Source organism: Homalodisca vitripennis, chromosome 2, assembly GCF_021130785.1.
Source record: "Homalodisca vitripennis isolate AUS2020 chromosome 2, UT_GWSS_2.1, whole genome shotgun sequence".
Taxonomy (NCBI): Eukaryota; Metazoa; Arthropoda; class Insecta; order Hemiptera; family Cicadellidae; genus Homalodisca; species Homalodisca vitripennis.
Window position 1 is genome coordinate 139,117,886 of NC_060208.1, and position 12,381 is coordinate 139,130,266.

The window sequence follows — 12,381 nt, forward strand, 5'->3', positions numbered from 1 at the left end:
ATTTTTTTTTATTTTGGAGAGGGCATTATTCTACACATTTTATTAACACATGGATTTTAAAAAATTTCAATCTGAAAATTTTTTTATTGCGACTAATTTATAAAAATTACTGGTAATTTTCAGAGTATTTTTTTAAAAATTGCCAAAAATCCAAAAAATATTTTTTTTACAAAAATCTCGTGTTAAAATATGTATATTGTTCTGCTTTATCAAGAAAAAAAAGTTCTAAGTGCTATCATTTATAGTTTTTTTGTAAATGTTCCTTAAAGTATGAGAATTTAACCCCCTTAAACCCTTGGTTGCTATGAACGTGTAACAGGTTGACTATCCCGAGTCACCACCGTGGAGCCCGCAATTATACGGAAATCGATATCTGCTCTTTGTTTGTGTTTAAATCGAAACAGCTGTAATTTAGCTGCCTCCCAGCGAACTATTAGAACAGTTACGTTTTAGTTCAGTGGCGCTACTAATTTTGAGCTACGGCAATTAGGCACGAAGTTTTATACTTCAGGAGTTATATTTGTTGAGAGTAATTTACTGTATAAACCATCATTATTCAGCATGTTTTTAAAATGTTAATTGATAATCATTTGTAATATTATGTATCAGCTGTAAACAAATCAAATTACAGCTGATACATAATATTATTATTAGGAGTCTACCTACATCTGTGTCACATCTGAACCCAAGAAAAGTGTAAAATCAGGACATGGTATCTTAAAAATGAGACATTACCCATTAAGCTACGATATATAATAAGGACGTAGAAGTGCGTGAGGTCTAACGTTGTTTTTGTGGGAACTCTCAAGGTAGTTTCACTACTGCTGCTGGCTCTGGAGTGGCCACTGTACTCTACAAACCTATTAATCTATTGTTATATTTTTACTGAATACGTTCTTGTATCTGTCACAAATGTTCGTGAAAACTCATAAATGCATCTGCATAAGTAATCCAACTTCAAAATCAGAACCTTGCCTTTATGTATAAAACCAAATTCGAGTATTATAGTTCTTGTTCATAACGTTAGCAGGAAATTCTATTTTCGGTTATTACAAAGAAGGTCGGTGCTCTCTCCGAGACAGGCCAGTCACAGAGATCAGATCGCACTGTTGGTGTTCAAGTACTGAGTGCTGACACTGAGCGTTTCTCAAGTGGCCTCTTCCGGTACTTGTTGATAAGCGAACATAAATAGCTCGACCACAGGCGATACTGCAGGCTGCTTACCGCAAGCAGTTAATGCTATCAAGAAAACGCTACTGGGAAGTCTCTACAGTTTTATTCCAACCAACTTCAAATAAATACATATTAGTTTGCATAAAAACACTTAAAAAATAAAAGTTACAAAGCGGTTCAGAAAACTGTCGTTAATAAAATAGGCTCCGTTTATACGGTACATTGTAGTCTAGTTGGGCGATGCGCAGCATAACTATAAATCTTGGTGTTGCTTGAAGTTAACATGGAATATAATGAGTTTCGGACGCTTTCAAGTATCAGCAATCTTAAGTTTTTGTTATGATATTAAAAATAAATGGTCTAAGATTCAACTATTTGAACCGATTTAACTATAAATGGAGGTCATTTTAAGTAACTTTAATCTACTATACGAGTATATTTCCAATCAGAATCTGTGAAGTATGCTGGTAACGGCCACCCAAAGTCTAATATGTGTGCACATTTCTTTGAAAAATGTACATAATATCGTTCATTGATAGAGTTTTACAGGTTAAACCAAGTGCAATGTAGCTTGAAAAACGTATTATAATGTTAATCAATTTCAAAAATACATTAAGGCATACAAATTACACATCTGCCTTTTGCATACTAGAGTTAATGTTTCAATATTTCAAATCAGCAGGAATTTGTGAAAAGACTTGACTGGAGAGGATATTAGCATTAGTATTTCTATTCAGACTTTAAAGCTATAATTTGTAATCCCCATTATAAATGTTGACTTTGATATTTATCTTACTAGCGATATTGAAAAAATCATTAGTACCTTTATTTGTTATTTGGATTTTGGTTTAGGAAATGTCAGCACATTTTGGTGTTGGTCTGTGCTACAAATCCCCAGTATGTAGTTTTTTTGTTTCTTAGGGTTTGGACACTACGAGAAATTGGTTATTTCGCTTTACTTTCCAGAAGTATTACTGACAAATTACGTGTAGTTCTTTAGTTGATTTATTATTTTGCCACTCTATTTGAGTGACTGATTGTTAAATATATTTTAAGTTTATTTAAAAAAAAAGCTATTCCCAACTTTTATAACTTTGAATGACCATGCTCTACTGGCTGAAGTAGGATTGCACTACAGTAGTTTAACACACATTAATTCCCTTATTTTTCATCTATTTATAACCATAAAGGCAATAGCATTCTTTTCATTTTACAACCAACAATTTTATGCCGTGACAATTAATTGTTTTCTCGCAAATGCCACAATTTTAAAACTATTAAATATAGGTTATTTTTGTCCAAAATTAAAACGGCGCTATTTTAAACAAGTGGAAAAATTGATCGTTATTTAACTAATTTTTGCAGACTGATGTTACCTTCGAATCCAACTCTATAATGAACATTAAGGTCTAAGAGCGAAGTTCACAAGATGATGCATGTAGCAATAATTGCTTAACAAGTGACCTTCAGCCCAATAATTAATTGGTGTCAATCTTCCAAGTGGCAACTTTATACAGTAGATGGTATCATCATCTCTCATGCAAATGTCTGCTAGAGTCTTCGCAACCCATATATACCCAGAATATTGAGCAAATAAACTGTTACTCTAACATAAGGGTCGGTACTGACCCCATGGACTTATACAGGTGTGGCTTACTAGTACATTAAATTTAATGTGTGTGAAGAGTCTTAGACATTCAACATTTTAAATGTGTGAATCTGTACAGTGTAGAAATCACGCAACACCACATGAGAGGTTGCTTGCAAAATTTCGAATCTATAGCTAGCTCGTTTCATTCTCGAGATGACCTGCGGACAGATAGGAGGCCAAAGAAGTTAACACAAAAATGATGCTCATAGAACTCATTCTTGTAGAAATGAAAATCCATGCAAAGCGTCGAATATAAACTCTTTCTCAACAATTCACGCCACATGATGCATTCAGATTTATGTACATTATATAGGTGGAAATACATTAAAGTGTTTAAATAATATAAGTCTACACACAAAGTCTCTATAAAATTACGTTTTACAGGTTTGGGGTAGTTAGGCTACATGTGTTAATGTGTCACATGTTATAGTCTCTAATAGTTGTATTTAGTTTATTTAGATTTAGATTCAGGAGTCCAAGATAACTGTTGACATAACCTGATGACATCAATTTGTAATTTAGAGAAATCAAGTTACGATCAAATCATATATTAATTGTTTTTATTGTTCAGATAGAGACCTATATGTTTCTTGCAGTATATATTGCAATATTTATGCAATACACAAAAACTCATGCAAATTAAATTTTATTGTTAATTAAACATTAAATAATACAACTTTTAATTACTAACAAAGTTATCTGAAGAATACTAAATCGTTATTATGTTTTTTATAATAATATGCACTGATTTCACAAAAACTAACAGTTTGTATATTAATATTAAAAAGATGAGTTTACATTTTCCATAGTATAGCACAGTGATAAATATGACAGGAAAGACACAAAAGTTTGTTTACTCATAAATGATTTTTATTTTATGCTCCAGATAAGAAAATGTTAATAGTAATATATTCATTAAAATGGAACTTTAACCATAATTCTGACAAATATAAAAATAGAAAGGCACTTCTTCTGTTCTTGAACTCGAAGTTGAATCCTATTGTTAAAGTTTACCCTAGTTTATATATAAAATCATCACTTATACTATGTTATAAATTAAATTAAATTCTTTCTACCATACCGAAGCTTCATTGTTGTTATTTTCAGAGAAGAATGTGATTAAAATAAGTTGAAGGAAAACTAAAAGCAATCTTGTGACAAATGAGACAAACTGAGGAGAGTTGGGGAGAGTTTGGTTGCCTGATAAAAAGAACATAGGTTTTTTTGTGACTATCTAGGGCTCAGTCTGTTATCCCATTAGGACCTTAACCCTCAGTCAGATAACCTATCAGCATTCCTGAAACCTTTTTGTTTTACTGGAGTCATCAGTCTCTTGTGTTTCATTTTATGTTGTTCTTGGAGTACACACTTCCCAGTAACATAGTGCTTGATACAAGTGAAATGTTTTATTGTAAGACAACTAAGTGACACTTATCATTTTTCTGATCAACCCGATTGACATTTATATTCATTTTTGATAGGTTTTTCAATAATAGGTTTGCCATTGTTGCAGTTGCAGAGTAAGCGAGAGCTATTCTTCAAAAATGAGTTACCAAACGCGGGAAGTACGCCACCTGCTGCCCCCGCCACCGCCCCTGCTGTGCCACCCCCGGCCGCCCCCACTCCCAATAACATCAAGGAAGCACTGGCTAAACGGGCTACTGACAGAGGTAAGCCAGAGTTCTGTACACAGGTACCTTATTCATACTTCCAGAAACCTCTTGATCAATATTACTGCTAATAGCCGATTATATTACCTCATTTTTATATTATGTTATGGAGAAATGTAATGTTATGTACATGGTTTAACTATCAATGCTTTTAAACGTTTTTTTATCCAAGGATTTTTAATGACGTACTGATTGAATAAATAATGCAATAATTCATTAATAAATAATTTTGTACAACAGTTGGAATTGGACATCTGGACATCCAAATCATTAATTGTTTTAGATATTTTAAAGCTAAACTAGTCTTAACGAAATTTAATTGTATAACATGAGTGTTGTTAGTGCTTTCCTTGGGTTATAATATTATTATTATTATTATTTGTGAGTAAGACACAATTTAAGCTGTGAGTTTGTTTCCAATTAATGGTTTTTACTGTTTTTGATAAGAAAGTATAATATTCATCTGGTGGTTTCAGGATTTTGTATATAAATATAAAGGGGTGATTTATAATGGTAAAACTCTGATTCCATTAATCTCTGATCATTCATAAAGTCAATTGAAATTTCTTTCATGTTAGTAGTGAACTCATGTAAACATTTCTTTCAAGTGTTATTTATCTCTCCAAGAAGAAATATTATATATTGCCTCTGTCAAATCATATTGAAGTTAAAATTAAAATAGGGGTTAGAGTTAGTAGTGAACACGTGTATACATTTTTTTCAAGTGCCATTTACCTATCCAAGGAGAAATATTATATATTGCCTCGGTCATTCATAAAGTCAATTGAAATTTCTTTCATGTTAGTAGTGAACGCATGTAAATATTTCTTTCAAGTGTTATTTATCTCTCCAAGAAGAAATATTATATATTGGCTTTGTCAAATCATGTTGAAGTTGAAATTAAAGTAGGAGTTAGAGTTAGTAGTGAACAGTGTATAAATTTCTTTCAAGTGTTATTTATCTCTCCAAGAAGAAATATTATATATTGGCTTTGTCAAATCATGTTGAAGTTGAAATTAAAGTAGGAGTTAGAGTTAGTAGTGAACAGTGTATAAATTTCTTTCAAGTGTTATTTATCTCTCCAAGAAGTTATTTATCTCTCCAAGAAGTACAGCTCTGAATCTTTTAATAAACTCCTTTTTACGAAAGGACCTTTACTCCATTTGATTATTACTTATAACTCCAGGTTGTCTTAAAAGCCATACAAAAATGTTTGTGTAACCTGTATGCATAGGTATAGAAAAAATTAAGTGATAATATTTTTGGCTATCCATGTATGGTTATCTACTTAGATAATGGTATAAGAATCAGCTTAAAGCTACCCAGGTAAGTGATCATCTGTGATGTGAGTGATGTGTTAGGTTATAAGAACAACAAACTATGTTACAGTGTGTATGATTGATGTTAAAGTGATGATGTCATTAATATTATGTCACAATAACTGTTATTACTGTAATGATAATGATAATATCCTCAATAATAATAATCGTTTCAGTGAAAATGGGTTTACAGTTTGTAACAACTGTTGATGCAATGATTGATGATGTTACAGTGACCACGCCATCAGACGGGACCGGAGATGTAGAAAAACTGACCAAAGCTGAGAGAGATAAGGTGGTACCGGAGAGACGGACCAAGGAGCTGGATGGGTACGTCGGTTTTGCCAACTTGCCGAACCAAGTATACCGGAAGGCTGTCAAGAAAGGTTTTGACTTTACGCTCATGGTTGTTGGTATGTATCTGTCAATATTTTATAATTTGGATGAGGTTATAAGACCATTATAAATCTTGGGTAATGTGTTCCTCTTTTGAATTATATGAAAACTCATTGAGAGTAAGATAAGAGCTTAATATTCTCTTCCACTGATAACAGTGTTTTAATCATTCCTGGTACAAAGTTGATTGACCTACATTCGAAAAACATTCTAATAGCTTAGGTAACACATATCTGCTAAATTTTGTAATCCACTTTTTAGAATTAACTTGTATTAAAGTACAGGATGCTTGGTTCTCCAAACTATGCTCAGGAATAAGAATTACTTCATGTGAAGTATTATATATACATCAATTTTTCAATTTTTTTTACTAAATGTTATTTCTGATACAATCTAATTTCTTATGTCCAAATCTCTTATTGTAAAGGTTAAAGCAAGTTATAAAATATCTGGTGGCCAAGCTATCTGGTCTTTTACATAACTAAACATAGTTTCTTGGTTTCTTTATTAACACCATTATTGCAGCTGTATAATGTGTAATAATGAATAGTCCAATTATATACAGCACACTTTAAGGCATCTGTCACAGTCAAAGTGTTAATCTGTTTATTTCATTTTGTCTTGTCATAGTTACCCTTAAACCCCAATGTTACGCTACTATTATTATAGAGAGGGATTGTTATGCACTGCTAACCACCCATTACTGTGACCAATTTTGGTCTATCGTAATAGAAACCTGCTAATTTTGCTAAAAGAGTTTTAGATTCTCGAAGATGAGTAAGTAGGGTTCATGCTTATGATTTCTTTAGATAGCATAGTAATCTTCCGAAAGTGTCTGAACCTTTTATGAGAAGACGCTTCACTTGAGCATATGTTGCTCCCAGCATTTACTATTTTATGTACAATGTGTAGTAAGGAGGCTGTCTGGCACATTCAGTCTTCCTTGCTGAGAGTACTTGCTTGGTTCTTTTGTGCAAGTACGTGATGAACAGTTTGCTTGTATGTTGTCTGGTATGTTTTTCCAGACCTTGTTCTCGTTATTATCTTCCCATTATGTGATTTCCTTCATTAACTGGCTTTTAGATACACCAAGAAATGGCTCTGGACCGAAGAATAGGAAAGAAGTTCTAGCTTTAGCCAGCTTGTCAGCCTTCTCGTTTCCTTCTATACCAACGTGACTGGGACCCATGCAATGTTTACATAATTGTCCCTTGCCAGCATTTTCAATGCCATTCCAGCGCAGTCTTCGACTCGCAGTATAAGAACTTAGAGCTTTTAGTGCTGCTTGGCTATCTGATATATTGATTGTGGGTCTCATCTCCTTCTCTGAGATTATTGAGGCACAGTCCTGTATTGCTTAGACATCCACTTAAAAAAGACTGTAGCCTGCATTTCTAAGAATTCTCAACCTCAAATTTCATGGGAATGTTTAGTTTGGCTCTAAAGATAAGATAAAATTATCTTCCCCTTAGTGCAACATGTGAAAAAATGTGATGCTTCAAAACTGCAACAAATACTTCAAGTTAATGCCACAATTTCATTGTACACAAACCAACTAAGAACTAGTCAATAGCAAGTATAGAAACGTTTGATTTCAAATTTCGTAGTATGAAAAAATAACATCTAATGTGATGAGAAAACTCAGGATCATGACAAAATGGTCTCTTCAGTGTTGTAGCTTTCATATCTGACTGAAAATATCCTTCTTACAGTAATTGGAAGTTGGCTTACTTTAGGTCACAATATAGTTGTCTGTACAGTCAACAGGACCTTTTATCAGTAAACAGTAAACAAGTAAACAGATAAATTTTATCTTTATTATAATCGACCATCTTAATTTCAATGAATTGTAACTACCTGATTTGGATTGACCACAATTAATTAAGAACACCACATAATCAATTTATTAGGGTTAATATTTGAATTGTAGGTTCAATATATAATAAAATTAAATATGACGCTTCGAGTAGATTGTAGTTAATGGCTAGTTGAAGGGAAATTTACGATTTTATAACTTATTGTTATTAAAATGTAGTTTTCCCTTGGATAAATTAGGTGAGGCCTTTAATATAGATTATTCAAAATGTAAAGGCAACATACTTTTGAATTTTAAAATCTATTTTGCAGAGTTAGCTATATAGAATGAGATAGAAGCAATCTTTTTTTTTTATTGACTAATCTTTGTAGATTCAATAAATTAGCACAATGTCTTGAAGTCTATCTTTGTAAAATAAAAATTTGTTTGTGCTTGTTCTGTTCTAATTTCCTTTTTTCTCACAAGAAATATACAATTTAATCAAATATGCACTATGAATTACTGAAATTATATCTCAAAATGTGGTGTTAACTTTGTCACAGAAATATCACTCCTTACTGACATATGCCATTTAAAATCAAGATAACTAAAATTGATAAACTGTGTGTGTGTGTGTGTGTGTGTGTGTGTGCGCGCACACACACACACACACACACACACACAAGGTACGTTAAAAAATTAGTTTACAATCATACTGAAATAGATCTACATTAAATTCCTTACAGCTTGTGACCTGGAGGATATTAGTGCTTTACTCAAGGAAGCGAAAGAACAATGATTTATTAGTGATGTGGGACCTTGCTTCCCTGGGAAAACTTTCACTCTTCATACTTTCACATTTTAACTATAAATACCATTTTAGTTTTCTAACTAATGGTCAGTGATGGAATAGAATGCAGATCACTAGTACAATGTGATCTTTATTAGTACAATGTTTCATGTGCTTTTGTAAATGCAACTTTTGAATTATTCTTTCTTTGACCCTCTCTCTATAAATGGCAATAAACATGTTAGATTGTCCTATATATTTATTTAGCCACAGAAAAATATTTTAAATCACTTATATTGTTAATGATTAAACACCAGAAGCATATGAAAATTTTGCTTTTTTAGTTTTCCTTACTTTTTATCTGAGTAAAGTAATACTGCAGAATACACAGTATATTTAGAACATTCTTTATATGCTTTGTCTTAGCAAAAATACAAAAGACATGTTTAAGAGTGTTTATTTTATGCTACCAGGTATGATGGAAGATTAATATCATCTGAAAAGTCAACCTCACTCAGTTTCATTCACTTCATTCATTTCATTCAGTAGTTTATAATTAAATGAGCCAAGAAGCAATATACTTAAATTCATTATTCCTTTACTAGCGACAAGATATGGAATACAAAATTGTGTCTTTGATTTGAGAATACTATTAAGATGATGGCATTGAGTTTTGTTTTATAGGTGAGTCAGGGCTGGGAAAGTCGACGCTGATAAACTCCATGTTCCTGGCGGACATCTACAGCAATGATCACCCAGGGCCTTCGCAACGGGTGAAGAAGACCGTGCAGGTAGAGACAAGCAAGGTTCTGCTCAAGGAGAATGGAGTTAACCTGATGCTGACTGTGGTTGATACACCGGGCTTTGGAGATGCCGTAGACAACTCCAACTGCTGGCAGCCCATAATTAACTATATCGAATCCAGGTGAGACACCAACACAATTTTATTGATAGTTTTAATGGAGATATTCATAGAGTCTCATAAAAAACATATATAACGATAACTTTAAAAGAAGAGTCAATCACGGCATTGGCATGCATGTGATTCCCGCATTGTGCTGGATAATCTTCTATTTGAAGCTGAGTGGGAGGACCTAATCTTGCAGGCTTTTGCGGATGACCTAGTACTTAGCATAAGATCAAAGAATGAATGATCATTGAAAAGGAAGTTGGAAAAAGAAATAACTTTTATAGACAACTGGTGTAAGAAAGAAGAGCTCAGTATAAACTCTGATAAAACTGTAGTGGTTCCATTTACCAATAGAAAGAAGCCTTCATTTGGAAGAGCATGTGGTAAATGATAATAAAATCAAAGAAAGTTAAATACCTAGAAGGAGCCATATAAATATGCACACAACTAATGATAACGAAGAAATATAATAAAGCAAATATTCCTATTCTTTCAGACAGCCAAACAGCTCTTAAGGCGTTAAGAGACTACAGGTTTTATTCAAGGCTGGTGTTTAGTTATCACCAAATGCTAAAGTAACTGGCAAAACATAACCAGGTAGAGCTGATGTGGCTACCAGGCCATGAAGGCATCAGAGGAAATGAGAAGGTAGACTCAATGGCAAGAAAGGGGGAAGGATACACATTGACAGATCCGAAACCTCGCTTTGGTGTACGCTTTAGTAATGGAAAAGGGTTTATAAAGAGATGGGAAAGAAAAGTTAAGCTATTCATAGACCCGCTATGGGGATGTAACGAAATGGCTTTGACCTTACTACATAAAAACTAAGACTTTTGATAGGAATGTTATGAGGCCACGAACTCCTTTCTAAATTAGCAGACCATCTCTGGCAGGACTGTTCAGCCATCTCAAAATGTTGACTCAGGTGGATAGGAAAGGCCTTTCCTGAGACCTGGAATTTGAGAGAGGTGGACCCCAGAAAGCTGTGTTCTGTTATAGCTTGCAGCTTGATGGGAATTGATAGTTTGGGGAACACAAAAGATATCATATCACAGTGTATTATGCTTGTCAGCCATGCCTCAATTAGGAGGGGGATACTGCCTCCTTCATAAACTGATGGAATCAAGTTAACTAATGCAAATGCAGATGTTTTGCAATTTAACAAAATATTCTCCTCATTAGCTAACTTTTAAGATTAAAGCTTAATACCATCACTTCACCTACACCTACTTTATCTATGGCTCTGACTCCTGTATGTAAGGGTGAATTGGGATGTAGCCTATACAGCTAAAACTTCCAAAGACATAAATGTCATATCAATGTGATTTATGAAACAATGTGTGTGTGTGTGTGCGTGTGCGTGTGTGTGTGTGTGCGTGTGTGTGTGTGTGTGTGTGTGTGTGGCAAGTTTGACGTCTATTGATAAAAATCATAAATGTCTCTTTCGAAACTTGCACCTTCCCATCTGCACGTAAAAATAAGCACATTTTTATAAAAAGGTGATCCGAAAATTGTCAATAAACTATTAATTTCGGTTTTACAAGGCTGTAGCAAAATACATAGTAAGCAAGTAAGTAGTAGCAAGTACATCTTTAGCAAAATGTTTCTGGATCACATTTTTAATTTTCTTAACAAACGCAAATTTTGTCTGATTAATAGTTTGGTTTCAAACTAGGAAAATCAACTAACTTGCAGCAGCAATCACACAATTTGTGGATTTGGTTTTAGCAGGCTTTGATATTTACAAAAGAACATCCAGTATCTTTTATGATCTATCAAAAGCGTTTGATTATGTTAAGTAAGGTATACTGCTCATAAACTAAAAAGCTGAGATGTATGGGGTATGTAATGTTCATGTACTCGTACATGAACATTAGAAATTGGTGTGTACAGGTCCAGACTGCAGTGTCAAGTAGTATTAGAATATACCAAGGAGTCCCACAGGAAGTTAACTATCTTAGGTGATATCTTTTTCTTGGTTTATGTGAATAATATCATTGCATAAGACTCAACAAATATACAAGTTTATCTCAAAATGTTTGGTACTGATTGTTCATTTGTAAATGTACAGATATGAGGAGTACCTGAATGCAGAGTCACGAGTTAACCGCAAGGCTAGCCAGCCCGACACGAGAGTACACTGCTGCCTGTACTTTGTAGCACCATCTGGCCACGGTCTAAAGCCCCTGGACGTAGAGTTCATGCAGAGACTCCATGAGAAGGTTAACATCATCCCTGTGGTGGCCAAGGCAGACACGATGACCCCCGATGAGTGCACGCATTTCAAGAAACAGGTAAGAGGATCAAGTGTATACTGTTTAGGACATTTGAAGTGATGATGTTTAATCATTGTATTCTGAAGTTGGATAAATGCCATTCCTTGGCAACATGAACATTTTGGGATAAATATGAAATTCTATACTGTATAAATATTAATAAGAACTGTTTGTTGCGTTCAGTTACAAAATATTAGAGAGAAACATGGTTTGTTGACATTGGTCTCAATTCAATCAATCATATATTTTTCCTGTTCTTATTTATTTTTTTATAGGAGAGGCAATCCAATAGATTAATAAACTATTGAGAATAAATGCTAAATCATTCATTTTAGAGTCATTCTTGTCCATTAATCTTTTAATATTTATGGCATGTTGATTATTCAATAAAAATTTAAACA

The 12,381-nt window shown here is 33.4% G+C and overlaps 1 protein-coding gene across 10 annotated transcripts in view; it reads left to right on the plus strand.

The window, feature by feature from the left end:
* LOC124354817 (septin-7-like) overlaps positions 1 to 12,381 on the plus strand; it is a 122,758-nt gene that overhangs the window by 83,208 nt on the left and 27,169 nt on the right. For all 10 annotated transcript variants that reach the window (XM_046805554.1, XM_046805555.1, XM_046805558.1 and 7 more), the window contains 4 exons: positions 4,338 to 4,494; positions 6,047 to 6,226; positions 9,479 to 9,719; positions 11,776 to 11,998. In XM_046805554.1, the coding sequence (XP_046661510.1) occupies positions 4,338 to 4,494; positions 6,047 to 6,226; positions 9,479 to 9,719; positions 11,776 to 11,998 (801 nt within the window). The remainder of the gene's footprint in view (positions 1 to 4,337; positions 4,495 to 6,046; positions 6,227 to 9,478; positions 9,720 to 11,775; positions 11,999 to 12,381) is intronic.